The sequence below is a fragment of the Chelmon rostratus genome, chromosome 13 (assembly GCF_017976325.1).
Source record: "Chelmon rostratus isolate fCheRos1 chromosome 13, fCheRos1.pri, whole genome shotgun sequence".
NCBI lineage: Eukaryota > Metazoa > Chordata > Actinopteri > Chaetodontiformes > Chaetodontidae > Chelmon > Chelmon rostratus.
Window position 1 is genome coordinate 6842242 of NC_055670.1, and position 24626 is coordinate 6866867.

Here is a 24626-nt window from a genome sequence, read left to right on the forward strand (position 1 = left end):
CTGGTTTTGGGGGGTGCTTACAGACCCCACCCTCCAAACTCAAGTAAATTCAGAGTACCCTCTCGCTACAGCTCCATGCACATCACTGCAACATGTGGAGAAATCCAAAGCTCGACAGAGCTGCTGAGTTATGGTAGGTTTTAGTTACAGAAGCTGTGATTGGACAGTTGCTGCTCAGGGGAGGGGTCTAACTAACTGTCAGTTGAAGAAAGGCTTCACAGTGTCTTCACATTGTGCAGATCAACAGAAAACTCCACTAAACTTACACACATTGAGCCAACAAAGTATCTTTTGTATTTAGCTGTATCAAGGCCACACTGTTGAACCACAATATACATTTACTTTGGTTTAATTTATGGTGGCTTTTGTTTACACGCTCAGCAGATTGTGTAATTCTTAAAACCGCATCAACCGGGGTGGATCATCAAACATTAAACGTGATGTTGCTGAATGTTGTCCAGACAACAGCGCTACTGTTCATTCATCTCTCTCCCAAACAACAAGGAAGTCTTCCCAAACAGCTGACAGCTGCATGCACTGTGTGTGTGAGTGTGTGTGCATGCGTGCGTGCGTGTGTGTGTGCGGTATCTCCGTCATAACCAGTTTCCAGAATTCTCTTTCTGCTATTTATTTTTTCTGGTTAAAATAAACAAACAGGAAGTGAGACAGAATGGCAGGAATGGGACATCCTGTGAGGGGAGAGCCGCGGTAATGGCCGCCAATCAGAAACCAGAGCTGTAGCGAGGTCACCTCCTGTCGGTTGAGCACCATCGGAGGGAAACTCTGAAAACTGCAGCTGGTTTCTATTTCCACAATAAACAGCTCTCTGTAGTCAGAGTGTGTGAATGCTGCAGCAAGTGGAGACAGAACACACACACACACACACACACACACAACACATACACAGAGCATGCTGAATTTATGCTAATGCAGGGTTTAGCTGCTCCTTACTGTGACTGACCATGTTGATAGTAACCATGTTGTTGTTGTTGTTGTTTTCATCGCGGTTGCCAGTAGGGATGTTGACATCAGGAAGTAGAACAGCTGGCGTAACTGCAGGCATTGCCACAGCAACACAGACCCACAATGCCTCTGGAGCAAAACATCTGCTCTGTCCAGGGGCGAGGGACCTAGAAAAGACGGAGAGACAGAAAGAGAGACAGAGTCTCCCGTAGCAACATGACGACTGAATACGAGACAAAATGAGTTGTTTGGCCCGGACACAGACGCAGTTAGACTGTAATTGTACTTTCATCAGAAGTTAATGCAGAAGAAACACACACTGACACATGCGCTCCGCCAGAGGCTGACCTCTTATTTGGTGTGGGGGCCTGTGGTTGGACCACAGAGGGGACTTTTGTCCTGCAGACAAACGAGCTCCCTCACTGCCTGTCGAGCATCGTATCAATACGCACTGCTGGAAAAAGTAGGTCCACTAAATCAGCTGAGTGATGAAGTCATGAGAGTTCAAAGAGAAACACAGACAGGCAGACAAACACAGAGGTCAAATGTCAAATATGTATCAGGATGTACAGACTGTGTGTGTGTGTGTTTGTGTGTGTGTGTGTATAAATACCATGTCTAATGAAAGTTTAAATTTGTCCTTCCTGTCCACAGTTCCCATGGTGACCGTGGGAGAGACTGAGGGGGTGTTTTGTGATAGTGAAATATGCGCATGTGCGCTCACACACACACACACACGCACACCCACACACACACACACACACACACACACAGTAAAGTTCAACTTCCTTTTGGTGACTGTCATGTGCTGTTTGTTCAGTCATATTTTCTACAAATTTTATTTCTCAGTATAAATATCTAAATGCTGTTAAAGTCAGAATTGGTCAATAAAATCTGAGCTTGAAGTCCCTACAGATTGTTAAAACCCACAAATTCCCAGGAAAAATACAGAAGACATGTCCTCAGCGTCCTCACTGGTGGCTTCAGCCCTGTACTCGACTAACCAATCAGCTGAACCTCCAGAAGCCCAGTATGCAGAGTTTTCTTGTAAACAAACATAGATTTAAATTCATAGTTACTCACCAAAGCACACTGTGAAACTTTGAGGTCCAAGAAACGTGTTGAGTGCATTTCCTTCCTCAAAACACATTGAGAAGAAAGGGAGACCCACTCACTGACAACCAGCTCCAAAGTGCTGCTCGAGTCCAGTCAAACACAACCTGCAGCCGATGCTGATGGGTATTTGGCAGTGAGACATGACGTGATTTTGGCGTAGCAGCCGCACTCGGTAGCGCACTATCATGTGACGCATGCTAGCCCAAATGTCAATACATTCACTTGTAAATAAATCATAAATCAAGTCACAGATGATTTCTGCTAACATTTGTGTTTCACTACTTTTGTCTTCAGTAATGTGCAGCAGCAGCAGCAGGGGAGGAGCAGGATCACTGCTGGACATTTTCTGGTTAATTCTGAGAGAAATGGGACAGGAAACAGGGTTTTTTCCTCCAACAGAAACAGTAAAATATACAGAACAGTCTGTGTGTGTTATTAGTGTTTCAGCTCTATTGTTCTGTTTTGTCCCAGATCTGACAAACTAGCTGTATTAATGATGAGGAGGCTAACACACACACACACATGCGCTCGCGGTGCAGTGTTTTGTTGTTGGACAGCAGAATGGAGCTCTGTTGTCACATCTGCAGCTCTGTGCATTTTCCGTCTTACAGAGTTCAAAGGTTATTCCACCACTGGGAGGTCAGAGGTCAAAGGTCACCTCCTCCTCGCGCCGCAGCCGCTCCTCCCTCTCCGGTGTCTTCAGGCTTAAACTTGAGTCTCTGTTCGACTGCACAGTTTGTGTTCCTCTAGATTTTTTTTCATCGTCTCAGGGAAGAACAGACATTACCCAGAAGGCTCAGCGGATGACATATACAGCGAGGATATACTGCAGCATGGCGTGCAACCAGGACAGACCGAACAGAACAGTTAAATACACAGACGAGGAGCAGCAGACACTGAGGATCAGCAGGCCTGTTGAAAGTTTTTTTGTGAATCCAAAAACTTTCCTTCCTTCAGACCAGCATTCCCACCATTAATCAACAAATACATTAAATGCTGTAGCTTAGAACATTTTGTGTCTTTAAACCTACAAAAACAGAACAGAAACCACCTGTATATCTAAAAACTTGACCATGTACATCTAAAAACTGTCCCACTAAAGAAAACTGTAGAAAATGTGAGAAGAAAAAGGTGCTGGATCTCTGTAGGAACACAGAACAATACCTACAATCAGAGGTCAAGTTCACATTTTACAAGCTCCAGTCAGTGATGCCAGCAACACAGAACCAAGCACATCAGACACTGGTTGCATCTGCGGTTCCAGTACGAGTCTGTTGACAATAAACTGGCTGAGAAGCTTAAAGTCGGATTCTGCTAGATCACATGTTCAAAAATCATTCATGCAAAAAACTAAATAATTAAAATGTGGAGAAACATGTCACATGTCAACACAGGCAGCCTGCACTTTTTTATATTGCTAACTGTTAGAGACAAAGCTACCACCCTGCATTTGGAGTCCCACAGTCATTAACAGCATCATTTGGAGTCCCACAGTCATTCACCGAATCATTTGGAGTCCCACAGTCATTAACAGCATCATTTGGAGTCGCACTCTGATCAACAGCGCCATCTAGAGACTAACCACGCTTGAAAACAGCATCATCGGGAGCCACCTTCCGCTCCACGGCATCATCTGTAGTCCCATCGTGGTTGACAGCAGCACCATCAGAAATCTCACTGTGCATGACTGCACCATCTGGAGTCCCACTACGCTCCACAGCACAGTCAGGAGCTCCGCAATGAAAAGCGCTGAAAACATTGTGTGAATTATGTTCACTTATCAACATGTTACAAATTATACTTTTGTCATCCCTGATCATGATCTCTGATCCTTTACTTCACCTTGCTCTGTGGGTAATGCTAAAATAATAGAAATTAGTGCTTCTCCTGTCACATTTAGCAGGTAAAAACAGTTTGTGTTCCACCTCGTGTTGGATCCTGTTGACTCTTGGCAGATCTAAACCAGGCCTTGACTATATTCTATATTTGACCACCTCAAACATGAAACAGTCATTGTGAACCACCTTGCGCTCCTATCCTGTGTGTATGTCTCTGTGAACGTTTAAATTACCTTTAGAAAGGTCTTTTATGTTCTTAATGTGTAATGTAAAGCACGTTGAATGCCTCTGTGCATGACACGTGCTGCACAAATAAACTTACCAAAACCACATGTTCCACCAGCACTTTGTTGTGTTTTGTGGGCAGGGAGTGAGCTCTAAGATTGGGCAAACAATTTTATTGAAAGTGTTTGCTGTAATGACCCAAACCTTAAACAGTAGAAGAATCTGAGTAAAAACATTTTACAAAAGCAAAAGCTTTAAGAACCTTAAACAAATATCTGCTGATTCTGATCAACTGGAGCATCTTTAGCAGACTGAAATCTGAGACCTCACAAAAGTACAAACGCGCAGAGGTGTGTGTTTGAAAGAAAGGAATAAAGAGCCGAACAGGTGTGTGTGTGTGTGTGTGTGTGTGTGTGTGTGTGCAGTATTTATGCATGTTATACCAGTGGGACTGTATAAAACAATGCAGCATCATAACTGAACCACATATTTATCACCTGCAGTGTCAGCCGTGTGTGTGTGTGCGTGTGTGTGTGTGTGTGTGTGTGTGTGTGTGTGTGCATGCTCTCATTAATCACAGTTGTGTTGTTCCTCCGGTGGGACGCTCTGGTCTCAGGAGGTGAACCATCTGTTGCTCAACACCTTCTCTTCTTCTGTGGTGAGAGGAAACGCACAAACTCCGAGTGGAGCTCATGAAACCTCGGAGATGATAAAACGCTGAACATCGTCTCAGACCATCATCAACAGACCTGCCGTCGCACTGGCTGCTGGAGGAACTTAAGTTGAATTTCCCACTGACAAGTTGAGTGAAGTGAAGTGAGAAATTGAAAAAAATCTGTATTTTCATATATATTAACAAGCGACAACACACCCTCGTGCACCACTCTACATAGACAATAAACAAAACACAAAACATTTTAGAAAACCTTTAAGTGAAAGCTGTGACATAAGATACATGTGCTTTGTGCAGAGCAATTCAGCTACCAAGCGTCTTTAAGTTGTTATACAAGTCTTAACGTATGCCTGTAAGAGCGTCATGCTTGCAGCTCCGGGGGCTGCACTCAGACACAGTGGTGCTTTGAGCTAAATACTAACATTAGTGTGCTAACATGCTCACAATGACAATGCCAACGTGTTTAACATGTTCCAGCCCCAAAATACACGTGAGAAGATGAAGACTTTTGCAGTGGCATCAGAAGAGTCAGAGAACAGGACTGCAGCTTGAACCCTGCTGAAACTCTTTGTTACATTTAGTGAAAACTAAAGCAATGCCTCCCCCTAGAGTCAGGGTTTGGTGGGAGCGGCTGCAGGTGGCGTGGTGCACATAAGAAAAAAAAGTTTAAACAGTCTTATAGTGGTGGTCATCTGCAGAAAAAACACATCTCCAATGTGAATCATTTTGGATTTTTACATCAAACACAAGGTCACTCCGTGGTTTAATAGAGCTGTTTGGTGTAAACACCCTTCATATAAAGACAGGAAATACAAAATGTGATGTAATGTTGATGATGTGGCTCCCCCTGGTGCCAAAACTACAACTTCCCAGTGTTGGTGCCATTGAATTACTCGTTTAGCAGTGAGAATCAAGGGGCCGTGCAGGTCGATCAATCTGCCAAACAGTGACAATATCAGCATCGCTTTAGTACCAATGAGAGTGCATTTAATCAATTAAGTTTTATTCTGTTCCACCAGCAACAACAAACACCATACTGAAAAAATCACTTCAAACCTTTTTTTTTAAAAAAAAGATCTCATGCAGTAGTTTAAATTTCATTTATTTTCAAAGACTAAATTGCCTAAATTGTTTCCACCAAAACAGAAAAACAAAAAATGAAGGTCAAGGGTGGCCTGTGAAACCCAAATGAGGAGAAAACATTTCACCTCTCAGATGTTGTTGTCGGGGGCCTCTGATGCAGAAATTAAAGGGGTCTGAAAATGCTTATGTTTGAGTAAGTTTTTAGGCAACATGTTGTGATATTGCATCGTTGGCCCTGGTTGGGAGCAGAATTTCTGTGTTTATACTCACATTGAACAAATATGCAAAAGAACTCAGGGTTCATTTGCAGGGCTGAGTGCTTCTGTTGCCCCATAAGTCTATATCATGAATAAAAGTTGTTTACAAAATGTTCTAGTCTACTTATCATACTAAAAGGGAACATTTCACATCCCCACATCCCAGAATACTCTCCCACTCTCCCTGAACAATAGAACGAGTATCCCCCAAAACATTCAGAACCTGTTTCTGCCTCCAATAATGCAACAAGCAGCTATTTGGGCAAAAGAACAAAAGAAGAAAAATAGCCCAGGATCAGTTAAATTCTATATTTATTTAACTGTTAATTATTTTCAACTGATGAGACACAGATACAGTTTCAAATACTGCTACAGAAATCATTTATTCAATTATGGTCTAAACTCAAAATTTTAACAGAAAACACATTAAGAGTTAGTTATAATAGTAATCATCAAAGACATTAGATTCCATTAGCACATCTGTCCATATGTGAACATGTGAGAAGTGCAACGTCCGCGCATAATGTGTACGGTGCAGCTGCTATTTTGACTACCAGCCTCACCCTGATATGTAGAATTACAACATAGACATAACATGCTCATTTGATGAATGTATTTCACAATAACTGTATATCTACATATATAGACGCTGTAATCATCATAAAAAATATATATTTAAGGCATTTTACCTACTTGAATCTTGAGAAATCCAGTCCAATAAAACAAAAAGATGCCTGAAGAAAAGTTTGCAGGTTGTGTGAGTTCATGGCCTGATGGACGGACCAATAAACACATTTACCATCCAATAGCATTGCAGGGTTAAACAACAGGACCCACTGACTATCTGTGTTGAAAAAAAAAAAAAAGCTGTTTTTTTTTTCTAAGGATAGCTAAAACAGATTACCAGGTGAAAGAGAACCAAACAAACAACGCTGTCTGGAACACGACCAAGCCGCCTCAACAGAGAGGTGACAGGGAGACGGGACAGAGGACAGCCCACAAGCTGAGAATTATTTTTTTACTGTCATTATCTCGAGATCAGGAGTTAATTATTTTATTATCTTGGGATTAGAAGGCTTGTTTTCGCATGATACTGGTTAATTTACATTGTTATCTTGAGAAAACGAAAGGCCAGTTTCTTGAGATAACAAGATCATTTATCACAAGAGAACGACCTCAGAAGCGTGGACCACGACATACACACAGCTGCAAAACAAACCATATGAACTTTTTATAAAGCATTTGTTTTAAGAATATTTTCCCAAGTGATTTGATATGAGGGTATTGACATTACGGCTAATTAATTGTAAGATATAGGCTTACATGCATATAGTGGTGTTGAACTTACTGTCCCACAGGCTACAACCAGAAGGATTCTTATTGGCACAGAGGAGGAGACACATTGGTGGGTGCTTGAATAGTATAATAAAACATTTATATAAATAAGTAAGACTGAAGTACAGTCTGATTGGTTGATCACTGATCACTCCAAGATATCATAGTCAGAAAAAGCTGTGTACAATGTCTGAATAGCTGATCACTGAGCTATACAAACACATGAATATGAAAACAGTGCAAAGAACCTTAAAGACACATCATCCAATACAAAAGATGAAGCAGGGGCGGGACCAAGGTTTTTGGGCCCCATGAAAGGGCATCACATTTGGCCCCACCACCACAGGCCACAGCTTTGTCAAAGCTGCACAACTGTGCAGACGTGCATGCAGCATTCTGCATATGTGGACTTCACTATTTGATGCAAGGCTGACACCTTCCATCGGAAAAGTGCAAAAGGCCATTTTTACAGTCTAAATGTAATTCTAATGGTTACATTCTTGAATTAAACATTTTCTTAACCTTTTTTTTCTACTTTTTATTTGTATTTTCAGAATACAAACACAACAAAACGCAAAAAAACATGGTCAAACGACAAAAAGAATATGGGGGGGGGGCACTCTCATTATGATAAAAATCCAAATTATTACGTGTCTTATGATGAGTAATCCATCATCCTTTTTTGGAAGTCAGTCCATTTTTCCCAGCGCTGATGATAAGACTTTGCTTTGTTTCTTAAGTAGTGAGTCAGCTTTTCCATAGAAAGAATCTCCTCTACTAATTCCAACCAGTTTGTTAGTGTAGGGGGGGTGGCTTTTCAGCCAGTTTCTGGTGATGGTCTTAAGTAGACATCCTTCGTATGAATAATACCTTCCGGGATCAAGCCCTAATACACTATCCGTGGGTCTTTAGGAATCTTACAACCAAAGATCTCATCAATAGTCTGCATAACTATGACCTAAAAAGGTCGTATCCTTGTACAGAGCCAAAAGATATGTGAATGGTTGGCGTTCAGAGTACTACATTGCCTCCAGCAGGTCTGCTGTGAATTTAATAGTTTGTTTTTAATCTGGGGTGTAACAAAAAACGCATCAAGTTTTTCCACCCAAATTCTCTCCACCTTCTGGAGCATGTAGATGTTTGTTGTGTTTTACATATTGAATACCAATCACTCTCTGATATAGTTATACCGAGTTCTAGTTCCCATTTGGCTTTGACATAGAATGAGTTGTAGCCATTCTGTTTCCGTAGACTCTTGTACAATTTGGATACAACCCCCGAGGGGGTATTCTTGAATGCACCAGTCAGAATCCCAATCGCTTCATTGCCCTCTGCTGAGATTCCCGGTTTAATTTCTGTATTATAAAAATGCCTGAGTTGTAGGTATCTGAATAGATCCCCACTGGCCAGCTGAAATTCTTCTTCAAGTTTTTCAAAGGTTTTAAATTTGTTACTTTCTAAAAGGGTACAAACAGCTGTTATTCACTCTTGGTGTGCAGAGTGTTCATATAATACTATACATATTATAATGTAATACCATTTATAAGAATCATAACCAAAGTTTCAGGTACTGCCATTTTTTGACTTTAATTAATCACATGCACCACGGAAAAAATCAAACAGCACTGAATCCTGCAAATGCAGTTGCGCATCTCTACCACTAGATGTCAGTAAGCGACCACATTTCAGTCTGCATCAAAGTCATGGAGACAAACCTTTGCCAAATGACTTGAGGATGTTATTTAAACAGGGGTTATCACTTTGAAAAAGACTGACTCACTCAATGCTTCAAACTGCTCAGCATTCAGTACAAATAATAGCCTGTTTGTTTGTATAATGACCGTTATGTGGGAAAAAAAATACAATTAATTACAGCTTTTTAATTATTATCACTAAAAATAACTCAATTATCTTTCTTTTTTAAATTCTTATTAATAAAATAATGCCAACTGACATGTCATCAGCGCAATGGTGCTCACCTCCTCCCTCAGTTGTAGTAGCTGGTTCAGTGGTGGGGGTACATAGGAAACAGGGCTGCAGCTGATGGGTCTGGCACCAGGCAGGTGCAGGGACAGCTGCTAATTGATTCAATGTCGGCTAAATCACGAGCGAAATGTAAACACTTAGAATTGTTGTGAAGATATTAGGTAACTGGTGTTACGGGAGCAAAAGTAGTCTATTTTACTATGGGCTAAGCTAACGGGTTAGTCTCCACTCATGAACTACACCCATCGATGATTCAGAAATGAAAATTCGTATCCTCGCACACAGACGACTTATCTGCCTCCACTTCCCATCATCCCCCTCGGTGATTTCTCCGGAAGAAAACCTCCGTTTTTCCCTTGCACTTCCTCTTTCCGTCAACGGAGTTTAGGTAGGACAGCTACCGTCTGATTCTCTTCCTTAAATCTGCTCTAAATCATGATTTTGTGTGTTCATCCACTTTAAACCAACATTTCTAAATATACAGCACATGTATAAGAATAAAACCGACTGAGTATTTCAAGGACAGATCTATGTTTTAAAGCGTTTAATTGGTTCTGTGTAGCTCATTGATGACATGGCGCTGTAACAGCGGTATGAACAGCTAAAAGGCCGGCAGCCGCTATAGACAGGTCGGATCTGTGTTTGGTGTGAGCCGTTTAGAGAAGCTAGAAAGTATTAAGTTTATAGACAACTTCCAAAATTGATAACCGGTCTCTCTGTGACTGTCAAAACCTTAGGCTTTGGCGTATTGACATACAGTAAGTTACGATAGCTAGCTTGCTAGGCTAACAGGTTAGCTAACAACTTTAAAAGATTTGTTGAGGAACATGTGAGGTGATGGTCGCTATCGACTGCCATTTAGTCTTTTACTAACGCGGCGGTTTAAGTTCCTCAACGCAAGAAAGTGAATGTGCATCAAACGTTAATTTGGTAGCTTAGCATTAGCCAGAGGCCTCGGTTAGCATACACATGTCAAGCTGGTAAATAACGCTAACTGTCCGTTTCAGTACACGATGGGACGTGTGATCAGGGGACAGAGAAAAGGTGCGGGCTCCGTGTTCAAAGCCCACGTCAAGCACAGGAAAGGTGCCGCTAGACTCCGTCACGTTGACTTCGCTGAACGCCATGGTTACATCAAGGGGATTGTGAAGGTAGGTTGAGACTCAACCACTAGTTTGGGAGCAGATGTAAGTCATGCCGGTGGTTGGTGAGTGTGCATTATGACAGTGCCTTCCTGTGGTGGTCTACCCTCTCAGGATATTATCCATGATCCCGGCCGTGGTGCTCCCCTGGCCAAAGTGGCCTTCCGTGACCCATACCGCTTCAAGAAGAGGACAGAGCTCTTCATCGCTGCTGAGGGCATCCACACCGGCCAGTTCATCTACTGTGGCAAGAAGGGTAAGAGGCCATTATGTATTAAGTGTGATTTTGATTTTTGATTTTGGAAGAGTTGTGAAAATGTTATTAAATCTGACCTAGGGAGACTGCAGTCAGAGCGGTTAAGGAAAGGTAGCTTTGAGGGCTTCTCCAAACATGAGACTGACATGTAAAAATGTGACCACGTGAAAGGTGTGGGATGATTTTGGCCAACAGGGCACCCCAGTAGCTCACCAGTAGGTTTTGTGGCCATTTTTCTGCCATTAAATTTTGCATGCATTGTCTCAATTTTAGATTTGTCAGCCTGCAAGACATGGCATCAAAAGAATACTGTTAACAAAGCAGGTTGTTACTTATAAGGCAGTGCTTGGAATTAATTGGGGCCGTATTGTAGGTCTGCGGTGTATGATGTTTGAGTGTGAAGCAGTGCCTGACTATGTTTCGTCCCACAGCTCAGCTCAACATTGGCAATGTCCTGCCCGTTGGTACAATGCCTGAGGGAACCATCATCTGCTGCCTGGAGGAGAAGCCCGGCGACAGAGGCAAGCTGGCCCGTGCTTCAGGAAACTACGCCACAGTCATCTCTCACAACCCTGAGACCAAGAAGTCCAGAGTCAAGCTGCCCTCAGGCTCCAAGAAAGTCATCTCCTCTGCCAACAGAGCTGTAGTTGGTAAGGACCCTCAACATCTGTTGGAGCTCATGTGTCCTCATTTCCACAATGACCCACTTTGTCATCTGTAGTGCGAAGGGCTGTGTATTTATACACAGTTTGGTTTTTGAACTGAAGACTGTGATCGCACCTTTTGACCAGCTCTGCCCGGTGTGTTACAGGTGTGGTTGCCGGAGGTGGCCGTATTGACAAGCCCATCCTGAAGGCCGGTCGTGCCTACCACAAGTACAAGGCCAAGAGGAACTGCTGGCCACGTGTCCGTGGTGTGGCTATGAACGTAAGTGAATTCAAACAAATGGCGATTATGTTACCTATGATGCAGACCAGGTAAAAATGATTTTAGGCAGTCAAAAATTGTGTCCAGAGAACTAGATTCTCAAGGCCTGAGTTAGCAACAGACAACAAGTGTAGTTTACTAGGTGCACGTATGGATGCTTTTGAGGTGGGTAAATTGTGAATAGATATCGCTGGGGTTTGTAATGTGTTGTGCCTTCTAACAGCGTTACTCTGGAGGTTGTGTTTACGGAATCTAGGGAAAGGTTTGATAATGACTTAAATAATTTACTGTATAATGAAGTGTGAGGGAAGAAGTTAGTATGTGCTTAAAAAGGAGAAGCCTGCATACTGAAACGAGAGGAGAAATTTGCGGACAGCATGGTTTTCTGTTGAAGGTGGAGGTGATTAGGCTTTAACGTCTAGTCTTTTCTGCCTGGTTCCCCACAAGCTTTCATAAGCTGTGGTAACTGGTTTCCAAACCTGTGTCAAAAAGCAATGTTTTTCAGACAAGGCACGTCTGATTACCTGTCGATATGAGCTGGTTCAGCGGCTGGGTCACATGGCTCGTCCTAGAGATAAGGTTCAGTAACTGCTGTGTCCAACAAGGTGGCACTGACATGAGAACCAATTATCTTTCTAATTAATTTGTTTTGGCTTAACCCTTCTGAGCATCTTCATTTAAGGAAATCCATCACATCAAATAGAGGTGCTGAGTAAAAATGAAAGGACAAGATGATGTCTCTGAAGATGCAACTCTATAAGTTAATTTAGACATTATCTGTGTAGCTTGTTTGTGACAGTCTCTGCACTCTGGAAATAGGGCAAAGTATTTAGCAGGTTAGACATTGTTGTCGCGTTCGTGCGTGACACTGAAGCAGCACATGAGGGAAAGGCAGAGGAGGAAGTCAGAGGTTGGGTCTTGCTCTCTGGCTCAGCGTGAAGATGCAGACACAACATTACAAATCTCGCGTGGTTCCTCAGACTGACGTCCTTTTCTTCTCTCCACACAGCCCGTTGAGCATCCCTTCGGTGGTGGTAACCATCAGCATATTGGCAAACCCTCAACAATCAGGAGGGATGCACCTGCTGGTCGCAAGGTCGGTCTTATTGCTGCCCGACGTACAGGCAGACTGCGCGGAACAAAGACCGTGCAGGAGAAGGAGAATTAAGTGTGACGCTCTTGATAATAAAATCTGTTCCAAAAGAATTTGCCCTTTTGCTTCATTTCTTGGCGCACACACACAAAAGGTCAAATATGGGACATATGTAAACATTTGAAATTGTAGTGGGTAAAATGAAGTGGTAGATAAGTGCATAAATAGGCCTTCAGTAGGAAAAGCACAAGCGTAAACAAATCAATGATGGCTGAGTTTCAGGATCCTGATACTGCTGTCAGTCACGGCTTACTGGGACACTTGAATGTTATTTTTGATATTGCCAACACCTTTGCTTTTCCCACTGACAAGTGAAACTATGCAGTGAAAGCATTTTCATTCCTTGCATTAAATCCTGCCTTCCTGTATCTTCATAGCTCCTCATGCTGCTGTAACACCTGAATTTCTCCTCTTAGGATCACTCAATTATGAATGTTGTTGATTTTAATGCTGTGTCAACTTCATGATAATTTAAGCATTTTGTTTGTGGTGGTGTTGAATTGTATTGCATTATACTGGCAGTTTATTTGTCCATTTATCAGAGGCTAGGCCAAAAAACAGCTGAACAGCACAAACCACACCTAGTAAGAAGCGGTTAATTGCAGGACGGTTACATTAGATTGCATTAGTTTAAGATCAGTTTAACTTAGAAGCTGAGTAGTAGATTACACCTAAACGAACTTGATGTGTAAAAGTCCCTTGAAGAGGGATTTCAAGAGTCACATGACCAAAGTGTGACTGACCACTGACAGTTTAATTATCCTAATGGAGTCTACTCACTATCTTAATTGGTAAAACTTGGTATCAAACAATACAGCACTGCCAAAAACACAAGTGTGTTCATATAATTGGATTTTTGTCTGGGATGTTCAGCAGATGTTTACTGATGTCCACTACTAAAAATGACACACAGGCAAGATTCCATGTTCTTTATTTGCTAAGGGCGCAATGCTTTTTTTTTTGTTATATTTCTGTGCACAAAAAACCTCACAAAGTGAAAGTCCACATCGCGACTGTAGCTCCAGAATTCAACGTCACACCATGGCCAAAACAAAAGTCGGCAAAAAACAGGGCGCAGAACTCTGTACAGTCAATATCTTCTTTAAAAATAACACAAGGACAAAAATGTTCCTCTTAAATCAAATTCTATTTTTAGTGAAATACAACAAAATAAATTCTATAAAATAAGAGCAAAATATTTAAATATAATACGATGGGCAGAATATTTTCATTTGCAGGAGTATTTGGTATGTTTTAGACAAAAAAAAAAAAAAAAATCAAAAAAATACATGCATTCAAGTTACCAATTAAATACAGTATTTACTGATGTTTACCTTTTACTCCTACAGAATTACAAGTTAGCTCAAGTTGCAACATGACTTACCAGCCGCTATTCTTACGGTACAACCCTGCTGTGGAACCTGTTCTACATGGAGCGAGAGGGCGAGGGTCTCGCTGCTGCTCGGGATCAGTTCATCCCGCACCGCAGCGAGGTGCCAAACCTGATCAGCCCCATGGCAGAGAGGAAGCCCATGGGCACAAGTCTGTCTACAACTAGGCTCTATTGAAGAGACAGAAGCAAACCACACAGTCTATTATACACCAGATAGCCCAGTGCAGCAATTCTGTTGCATATGTGTGTTCATTTTTAAGAATTCCTAAAGATGAAAGCTAAGCCGTCTATCCCATCAAAACTGACTGCCAAATGTGAAGTTGGAGGATTATAATGTGCAATTGAAAAGCCACTTATTCATACATTGGTTCAAAATACCGCCCTCGTTGTAGATAGGGTAGATGAGTAGAAAAAAGAACAACAACAAAAAACCTAAGGGTAACAAAACCCCCTCTGGAGATGTGGATTAAGAACAGCTTTAGGTTGTTATGATCACAAGTCTTCCCTTGGGCTACACTATTCTGGTGAGAAGCCATGCTAAATGTTACAGCATATTAACTAGAGCTTCAAAAAGGATTGAATTAATTACCAGAACAAACAAACCAAAAAAGAAAAAAAAAAAGGAAAAAAAAGAAACAAAAAGAAAAAAAAGAAGGCAATGAGTTTCAGAACAATGTTGCATCACTGCTTTTTCACGTCAACCGAACACCGTAAAAGTCCACCCAATCATTCCACAACTCACACTAAAACCAACCACAGCTCGTGAGTTGATTTGGCATCGGTCATAAGGTTGCCAAGGAGCTTAAGAATAATAATATAATTATGATAATAACAATGCGTCCTTCTACAGTTGAATGACCAGTAACTGTCCAATGGTAGAACAAACTTTACTGCTGAGCATGGGTGATAAAACAAAGAGGAGTTGTTGTCTTCTTACAGTTTTTTTTTTTCTTTTTTTGGGCATTTTTCTTATTTATAATATCCATTTTGTTTTTCATAATATCTGCAACATCTCCCAACAGCAAACCACGCAGTTATGCTACTGGGGGATCTGAACAGTCAAAAACATTAACATACTATGTACACCTTTTCGTCTCGTAGACAAGCGCATCAGCATCGTCGGCTCTGGGTAAATTTGTTTTCTTTATTAGAACTCTTGTCCACTCCCTCGCCTCTGCAGCCGCCAGCAGGCCCCTGTCACACGGTCAGGCAGCCCCAGGCCAGGGAAGAGCACCTCCCACTGGCTGACGGCAGGGGAGGCCTGGCTCTGCCCTGCCCTGGGGCCAGAGAGAGAGAGAAAGAGAGAGACAGGCCCGACGAGGAGCTCTGTTGACCGAAGGATGAGAGGAAGGAGAGCGGGACGATGGAGGCTCGAGGCACAGCAGAGGGGGAGGGGATGTTACTCCTTAGGCGGGGCAGGCGCCGGGGTAGAGGTGGGGGCGGGGGCGACCTCCTCGGTGCTCTCCCAGTTCTCTTGTGCTCGCGGGCCTGGACCAGGAGTGGGACCAGGGGCGGGGGCGGGGGTCTGGGCGGGGCCTGGAGTCGGGGCGGAGGCAGGACCAGGACGCTGGGGGTTGTTCATGTGCTGAGCAGCGGGCCCGGTGTACGGCTGCCCATGGGGGTGGTTGTTCTGTTCGGGAGGAGAAAGTGGACAAAAATCAGTGGAGCGGAACCACGTCAGTACACTGGGTGTCATGTCCCTTCCTTCATTATCATTAAACACCAACAAGTTTGAGTCAAAGTCTAAATGTTCGGGGAGACAGACTAATGCATCGTCTAGTTCGGTCTTTTTACAGGATTTATTGATGATTACAAAATCATCCCTTAATGATCCTAATCCTTTAACGGCCGTAGTCTGGGTGGTCTCAAAGGACTTAAAGATCACAGCTAAGAAAGCAGAGGCTGTGGCATTTTCTACAATGCTTCCTCGACAGCTGATGCTCCCCGTCATTAACAGTTAGATAAACGAATGGCACATCTCAAGGTCAAACCTCTCAGAGGTGGCAAACTATTTTTCCTTTCAATGAAAATGTCTGCTAGTGTTCATGTGATGTAATACTTCCTTCCTGTTTTTTTTTGACTTGGATGTAAAGACTACCTGCTGAAACTGGGTGGTTCCAGGAGAATGTGGGTACAGAGAGGTGTCCTCAGGTGGGGAGGAGTCTTGATCATCAGGGGCTTCCTGTTCATCTGGCTCCTGGCAGACAGAGAGATAAATGTTACCACAAATTAGTTCGAACTTTCAAAGTAAATCAGAGTAAACATAGAAATATACACAGAGCAGAAATTGCTAGTTTATTTGAACAAAACAGTGGCTGCAATGCTTAGCTTCTGCATTTCAGTGTGAGATAATGAGTTGGTTTTGTGGGAAACTCTAATTTCCTACTGTTTGAGATTGATAATGTGTGTGGGTGGATTCTACACCTGAAAGCATCCTCTCAGCACGAGAGCTGCTGCTAATTCTTAAGGAATAGAGCTAACAGAAGGTGCTCATAACGCCTCACTCTAACGTGGAGGTTATTTCTGTGTCCCATTTTCAAAGGACAAGGCTGGTCATCATTTTTACTTTTGACAGTAAGAAAGATGTTAAATAACTCCAGCCTTATCATTTAACAGCTTCTAATCATTTATCTGTGTGACAAGGTAAGCTACAGTTCCTGTGTAAGTGTGCAAATCAACATAATTACAACATGAAGTCACAAGTAGAAAAACAACAGAACCTGTCGAGCTATGAACACAAAGTCTAGTATGTTAAGCTCATGCACTAATAAATGCCATCACAACAATCATCCTTGGGTTGCTCCTACTCCGTCTTTTTTCAATTACAGCTATTATCCTTTATCTTGCTACAGATGGGATATCAGACTGCCTACAAGATTTTAAACTACATCTGATTCGACTTCTGAAAGAAGTGATTGACAACCTTGTGTTAGAGGTTTTTTCTAAAGGAGTGGTTCTCCCAACTAACACGCATGTTAATTTAGTCTCTTCAAAGTTAACATGTAACTACCAAAATGACAAAGCCTGTAAATATATATAATCTGCAATAGCATAATGGAGGACAAACTCTTGCTTAATGCACAGTACAGTCCCGGTGTCACAGTTTAAATACTGTAACTGCTCCTGAATACTGAGACTAAGAGTTTTCAATCAGATGCAGGTGGCTGGTGGCATCACAGTTAGCACTGGGGAGGAAGCAAAAACTGGCAAAAGGGCACTAGATTGAGATGGAGGACTGGCTATGTCAGTGATGTTGCTTTGGCAAATCACTGGGACTGGGCAGCAGGACAGCAAGAGAACAAAGATCTGTTCACTGTGTGCAGCTGCATAACATGATTTCTCATGCTGGTTCCACTATATAGCATCTCACAGGCAGCCTGTCTACCTCTCCTCTCACTGTACCAGTGGACAACAGGATTGAGGATGGCGATTTTTTACTCTGTCATTTATCTATGGTCATAATTTGTCTTCCTAACACAGCATCAGCATGTACAAAAATTGAGAACATCCTTTCTGCGTAGAGTATAAGAGATAGAAAAACAATAACACATGTCAAGGGGTTATATGCTGAAAATAAAAGTGCTGACTCACAGTTCTAATTCATTTACTGTCTACAAATTATTCTGGTAGTTTTGTTTATGAACACAGCTTAACTCTAACCTCCTGTGCTGAGCTATTTATCTAACATTTTGTATCACATAAAAACAAATCAGGAGTCCCAAAACAAAACTGAGCAAAGCTGACATAGTGGGAAAAACTATGGGTACTCAACATGTCACAATGTTTCTATCCTCTGCCATGGATGACTATTCAAGCTACAGGAAACTCAAAACTCTAACTAAACAAAAGTGTTAACTGTGTTGCAGGCCTGTACATTGACAACTGTTCATTGTTTCACTGCTGATACTTAAATTTTGTTCCATTTCCTTCCTTTATGTTGTGGTGCCTGGAATACTGACCTTCCCTGGGATTCCCTGAGTACACTTGAGCTGTGTATGGAATATTACAGGAGAAGTGTGTCATTTGACTGGATTTTTCAACATAAAAATACAAGTAACTTATTTTAAGTGAGGACAAAAAATGATATTTGTATGCATTGTGAACTGCAGCCATGAATCAATACAATTCAGCATAGTAAACATGTCACAGCGGTAGCTCAGGGAGGGCATTTACATTCAATGGCATGTTGGAAACACTAAATGGGTCCAATGAATTAACTGGTTAATCATTAAGACTATTCCATGTCAGATTTTTTCATTTATAGTGACAACAGATAGATAAAACTTTGAATCATTAAAATTGTTGATAATAAATATTCTGGTCGATCTAATACTCAATGGATCCCTTCAGTGCTCTTACATACGTATATACACCCAGTTAAAAGCTGGTGGTGTTATGCCCTTCAGTGGGTTCTTGTGCTGAAGTGATGTGGTACACATCAGGTTGTTATATCTCCTCTGGCTCAGTCATACAGTATTTCTGTGGGATTTTTCTGTACACTATGGTTATAACATTCTTCCACAGCTACCTCGGCCATGTTTTACTGTCATGTTTTGAGGTGATTTTCAATATTCATGTGACCTTTATTTTCACAGTTTTGCATATAACAGAAACACCCCTCCCATAGTGATGTTTGACATAATCAGAAGACTCTGATAGAACTGGAGTGATTTTGAACAGCTGTGCTAAACTTCAGATGCTTCTTCTTTACTGTGCATCACATATCAGTCTAAGTACAGTGTCCTGCAGCTTTAGATGCTGGTATGGTTTGGCTTCCTAAGCACAATCCCTAAGGCTGGAAGATAATGTTAATGTGGCATTAGACAAGTGTATGTGTGTGTGTTTGTGTGTGTGTGAAGGGTAAAGTGTCAATGTCATTACCTCCTCAGGACAAAGTTCACAGGCTTTGGCCAGAGTCATACGTGCACTGTGTGACCGCTCCAGGAAATATCCGTTGGAGGTCTCGTTGCTCTGAACTGGAGGGGACCAGTTGTTGTAGGTGTACTGGGGGTTCCCTGTGTATGGCCTCCTCTCCAGCTCGTCCCCTAACCACTCCACTGCCCATCCCCACTTTCGCTTCAGGTCACCATTACTCTAGATGCACAAGGAGAACATGTTGATTAGCATACTTTATGTACACCAATGAATGCAGTTGGCACAGTTCCCTTTTCTTAATGTGTTAATTTACTGTTTTAGTGTTTGTGATTATTCGGTCAATTAGGCTTAGATTATGTTAGCTAGAGTTTGGGAGAGATGGAAACTGGCAGAGATGCAACAACTGTGTATTGAGTATACAAAATACAAATACAGTAACATTTATTTACAAAATAACTACTCTACACCAGGGAAAAATAACTTGGTCTGAAGAGGAGAACAGAAAAGAGAGAGAGGTGGTCCATCTGCCAGTAAATGTACCTGTAGGATCTGGTAAGCCACAGAGCAGTTGCTAAAGAGGGCCACCATGCACTTGATGCACTGGTAGGCCCGTTTCTGGTAGTGGTTCTTGGAGCGCTGGATGGTGTCAAAAAGCCCATCTCTGTCATCAGGAATGCCCTTCAACACATTGTGGATCCTGCATGATCAAAGAAGGAAAGGAGAAATTCAAGCTCTGATCACACAGAAAACAATGCAGCACTCATACTTTACACACTAAGCAATCAGTCTAACCTGTGTGTCTGCCAGGAGTCCTCAATGAGCAGGATCTGTAGCAGCAAGTCCAGGTAAGGCCTCAGCTCATAGGTGTAGGAGTACGCCACCTGCACACAGCACATACAGTTGAGGACAAAATTATTAGCCTCCCTATGAAATCTTAGGTTTCTTCAAGATTTTCCCAAGTACTTTTTTAACAGAGAAAGAATTTTTTAACAGAACATTTCTGAAAATAGTATTTTTCATTAGAAGGCAGTAGAAGTATTTATATTTGCACACCAAAACATAATTATTTAAGAAAAAGCTGAAATGACCAGGGACATAATTATTAGCCCCATTTAAGAAATGACCATTTATTAAGTCATCGCACAAGCCACTTTTGTGCAGTGATGTGCTTCACCTCCACGGGTGATGTGCTTCACCTCCACGGGTGATGTGCTTCAAGGTGATCAGGTGAAATAGGTGATTTCAATTAACAATTAAATTAAAACATGGTATTAAAGCGTCAGTATGGGTCATTGAGCTGTCCGTTGAGAAAGCGCCATGCCGAAAACAAAGGAAATCAGTTTGGACTTGAGAAAAAGAATTATTGATCCACACAAAACAGGAGGAGGATATACAAAGCTATCCAAGCATTTCCAAGTGTCAAGAACTGGAGTGAGAGGTATAACCCAGAAATTCAAAGACAGCCACGCGGTGCAGAACAAGCCTGGCAGAGGTAGGGAGCGAACAATTTCAAAGACACTGGAAAACTAGTGAGAGACGTGTCTGAAGACCCCAGAACAACTGCCAAGACACTGGTGAATGACTTGGCCACATCAGGAATCATAGTCGCTAAGAAGACCATCACTAGAGCTCTGCACAGAAATGGACTGCGAGGTTGCAGACCAAGAAAAACTCCACTTTTGAGGAAAAGCCAGACTTAAGTATGTTCGGGATAACCTGGAGAAAGATTATTCATACTGGAAGCGTGTGTTACGGTCTGATGAGACTAAACTAGAGCTCTTTGGCCATAGAGACACTGCGTACGTTTGGAGAAAAAAGGGACAGGCATTTAACCCGAAGAACACCGTCCCCACAGTGAAACACGGTGGTGGGAGTGTTATGCTGTGGGGATGCTTCAGTGCGTCTGGAACTGGAAATTTTGTCAAGGTGGAAGGACTATGAATAAAGAAAAATAGGTGGAGATTTTGAAAGAAACCCTTAAGCAGTCAGCAGTAAAACTGGGTATAAGTCGTCGCTTCATCCTCCAACATGACAACGATCCTAAACATACATCAAGAACTATCTCCAGAAGACCAAGGTGAATGTAATCGAATGGCCTGCACAAAGCCCTGACTTAAATCCAATTGAAAATATGTGGGGTGACCTTAAGAAAAATGTCCATGCCAGAAGACCATCAAATCTGGAGGAACTTGAGAGATTTGCCAAAGAAGAACAGGGTGGGATTCCTCAAAAGAAGTGTCAGAGACTTGTTGAAAACTACAACAAACGACTGCAGGCAGTTATCCAGCAAAAAGGATTCACAATTGACTATTAGCATGTGTGGGGCTAATAATTTTGACCCTTTTTGTGTTTTGTGGAATATTTTCATTTCTGTGTGCAAAATAAAATGCTCATCTTAAGAAACATGAGAGATTCAGAGAGAGATTTACCTGCCAGAGCAGCTCACTGAGCACAGTGGAGGAGAACTGAGGGTTCTCCCAGCAGCTGAAGCGAAGCAGCTTCACTGTCTCCTCAGAGTTGCTGCAGTCCTCGATGATCTTCTTCACATAGCTGGTCCTCACAAACAGGATCTCTGCCACCAGCTGCTGCACAGGCATCACTGGGGCTGTCAGGTTGGTGTCACCATATGGGTTAGGGAGAGGAGGGTTACCTGGAGAGGGCAGAGAAGCAATTTAGAGAACTTTAATTTGAAATATAGGTAATTATTAGAGGCATACACAACCCACCACATTGCAAAAAAGTTGGGATGCTGTGTAAAACGTAAATAAAAACAGAATGCAATCATTTGGAAACATGGGGCACAAACAATGGGTTTTCTGAAGTGTTCCTGAGCCCATGTAGTGATATCCTTTGTACAATCACATGTTCACAAAGTGGAGTTGTGAGCGACTGAGCCTTTCCACGATGCTCCTTTTATACCCAATCATGATACTATCACCTGCTACCAATCAACCTGTTTACCTGTGGAATGTTCCTAACAGGTGTTTTTGGAGCATTCCACAACTTTCCCAGGCTTTTGTTGCTCCTGTAAACATACTGCTGGCACAAATTCAGTATGAGAATATACAAAGAAAAATCAACGAAGCTGATAACTATGACTATCTGTCTTCTGTTCAATTGAGTGCGTGTAAAAAAGGATGATTTGTTTTACACAGAGTCCCAACTTTTGTGAATTCAGGGTTGTACAAGTTTTCTTCAGAAGGTGCTTTTATTGTTCATCTCTGAAAGCCCTCAGCTCCAAGCTCTGCCTACACAACACAGAGGCTCAGAGTGGCTGCTTTGTCAGTCACTAGATCCTGAGCAAGGATGAAAATCCTCATTGGGCTCCAACTCTCCACACCCCGAACCATCCCAGGCTATCTTGTGATTTATTACTGGCTTGTTTCAGCTCAGTTCATGTCACACTGTGTGTGGCTGAAGAGCAAAGCACTCACCATTGATAGAAGACTGCATGCGTGAGGAGACATCACAGCAACGAACCAGCTGGGAGACCACAGTGTAGAGCTTGCCCAGCTCAGCGTACTGGTACTTAATGGGAGGGCCGGGACCCTCGTCCAGAGCGACCAACATGAAAGTGGCAGGGACATTCAGCTTCAACAGCTGGGTCTTTTCTGCCAAGCCTGTGTGTGGTAGGAGTAGTGAAGGGGGGAAAAGGCAGCATTTTCAGAACCAAACTAATTATCATTTATATTTTGCATAAACCTTACTTGTACATTTCACTAAGGAGCAGATGTACGTGACAGCAGTGTGACTGCTGTGGGCTGCTTACCCAGATTGGCATACATAACAAAGAGGTTGAAGTACTGCTGCAGGTGACGGCCGTGTTCAGAAACCTCTCTTCTGAGCAAGTTGAGTACAGCTCTCAACAGGTGGTCACTTAGACTGAGGTTATCACAGCCCTGATACACAAACAAGGAAAACAACAGAGAAACCACAGCAGGGTTACATCAGTCAAACGAAGAACCCAGTCGATGATAACCTGATACAAGCTGCTGAAAGTGTCTTCCAGGAATCATGTGATTCAAACAGCTAATATTCCAGAAAGTCCTAATGAAAGTCCATTTTCCACAGAGCTCAGCTAAAGTCCAGCACCAACCTGGGTGGAGGGTCCTGGCGAGGCGGTGGGGGAGGGACAGGGGCCGTCTTGCAGGGAGAAGTGAGCGATGAAGACGATGAGCTTGGCAAATGCACCACGGACCTCAGCGCTCGGGCACTCAAGCAGGTATTCCGAGAAGCGGTTGGGGTACGCGAACAGAACGTTGTGTGCAAACCAATAGCGTACATTCTTACTGTGTCTCAGCAGGATGCAGAGGGCGTCGTACCTAGAGGGAAGGACAAGGAGATTATTTATAGAGAAGGATAAAACAGAGAGGAAACCCCGAAACAGAGTCAGACGGAGCTTACCAGTCACTGGCAGGACCCCGTACTACTTTCTTGGTGTGAAAACCTGTGCTGAAGAGAAACCTGGCAGCCAGCTGAGCACTTATCATAGCAATCTCCTCTGCCTCTGGCAGAAGATGGTCTTGTCCTGATAAAAAGAGAGCAATGATTAATAAAACACAGCTGAACTCTTCCAGGTAATTTGCTTAGGTTGTTCTCATCTTATGTTAAAGTACTGGAGAAAACTCTGAAGCTACACCCAGAGACCTCTGAACAGCTACCAAACACATTCTGTCACTTATTGCCAACGATTTGAATTCAAAAATTAGTAACTGAGACATACACAAAGCAAATTACTTACACGCAAGTATACAGTATACACAACATACATCAACATACATTGTCGTCTGCGAGTAGTATGTCAGTGACACATTTCCCTTTGTTTTGCTTCAGTTGTCCAGAACACAGGATTTGAAATGAAACTGTCAGTATCACTAATTTGTCTTACTAAGTTAGATGTATAGAATTCCTCATCTTCAAATTGAAGCTGACAGTCAGCTCTTTAACCTCACAGTAATAATTTAATTTCAAATCCAATGTGCTGGACAGCAGACTCAAGACAAAGTCTCTCTACTGACACATCACCTTGGAAATAGTGGTGGTAAAGATACTGAACACCACAAAATTGTGTCTCATCCTAGTTCCATCCATAAACTTAGATGAAGCACAAAATACAGATGGCAACACAGCAAGTGGCAAGTGGTCAGCTCAGAAAGAGAGGCAGCAGTGTTAAGGCTCAGAGCAAGTTACAAAAACGGCCCAGTGATTCGGGCCAATCAATATGTCAAATCATACATCCAAACTAAGGTTCTGGGTCAATGTGTTGGGTCAGTAGGTGGATTCTCTTAAAATCTTGCACACAAAAATAAGTTTGTTATTAAAAAACATTTTGCTGCTGTAAAGTAGCAAACAAAACCTACTATCCATTCATATACTTTATGTTCTTCAAGATCTGAGTCATTCT

At 42.3% G+C, this 24626-nt stretch overlaps 2 protein-coding genes across 6 annotated transcripts in view; one reads left to right on the forward strand and one right to left on the reverse strand.

The window, feature by feature from the left end:
- The first annotated feature begins 10440 nt into the window (after positions 1–10440).
- rpl8 (ribosomal protein L8) lies at positions 10441–13004 on the forward strand. The gene is made up of 5 exons (XM_041950246.1): positions 10441–10627; positions 10733–10874; positions 11306–11524; positions 11686–11801; positions 12811–13004. Exons 1-5 carry the CDS (start codon positions 10490–10492, stop codon positions 12967–12969), a joined length of 774 nt encoding a protein of 257 aa, XP_041806180.1. The 5' UTR covers positions 10441–10489; the 3' UTR covers positions 12970–13004.
- Positions 13005–13868: 864 nt separating this feature from the next.
- Positions 13869–24626, reverse strand: part of usp9 (ubiquitin specific peptidase 9) — a 40617-nt gene continuing 29859 nt past the window's right edge. For 3 of the 5 annotated variants that reach the window (XM_041950054.1, XM_041950051.1, XM_041950052.1), the window contains 11 exons: positions 23627–23750; positions 23319–23544; positions 22992–23121; positions 22657–22842; positions 21652–21872; positions 20015–20103; positions 19763–19919; positions 19229–19441; positions 18307–18336; positions 16446–16544; positions 13869–15977 (listed from right to left, as the gene is read on the reverse strand). In XM_041950054.1, the coding sequence (XP_041805988.1) occupies positions 15747–15977; positions 16446–16544; positions 18307–18336; positions 19229–19441; positions 19763–19919; positions 20015–20103; positions 21652–21872; positions 22657–22842; positions 22992–23121; positions 23319–23544; positions 23627–23750 (1706 nt within the window). In that variant the 3' untranslated portion in view covers positions 13869–15746. The remainder of the gene's footprint in view (positions 15978–16445; positions 16545–18306; positions 18337–19228; positions 19442–19762; positions 19920–20014; positions 20104–21651; positions 21873–22656; positions 22843–22991; positions 23122–23318; positions 23545–23626; positions 23751–24626) is intronic. The other 2 variants (XM_041950055.1, XM_041950053.1) reach the window with 1 other exon arrangement.

Excerpts from the sequence above, each read along its gene's own strand:
- rpl8 (XM_041950246.1), top strand. The coding sequence starts at position 10,490 with ATGGGACGTGTGATCAGGGGACAGAGAAAAGGTGCGGGCTCCGTGTTC. Across the intron at positions 10,628-10,732 it reads ACATCAAGGGGATTGTGAAG|GATATTATCCATGATCCCGG; the intron begins GTAGGTTGAGAC and ends CTACCCTCTCAG. Across the intron at positions 11,802-12,810 it reads TCCGTGGTGTGGCTATGAAC|CCCGTTGAGCATCCCTTCGG; the intron begins GTAAGTGAATTC and ends CTCTCCACACAG.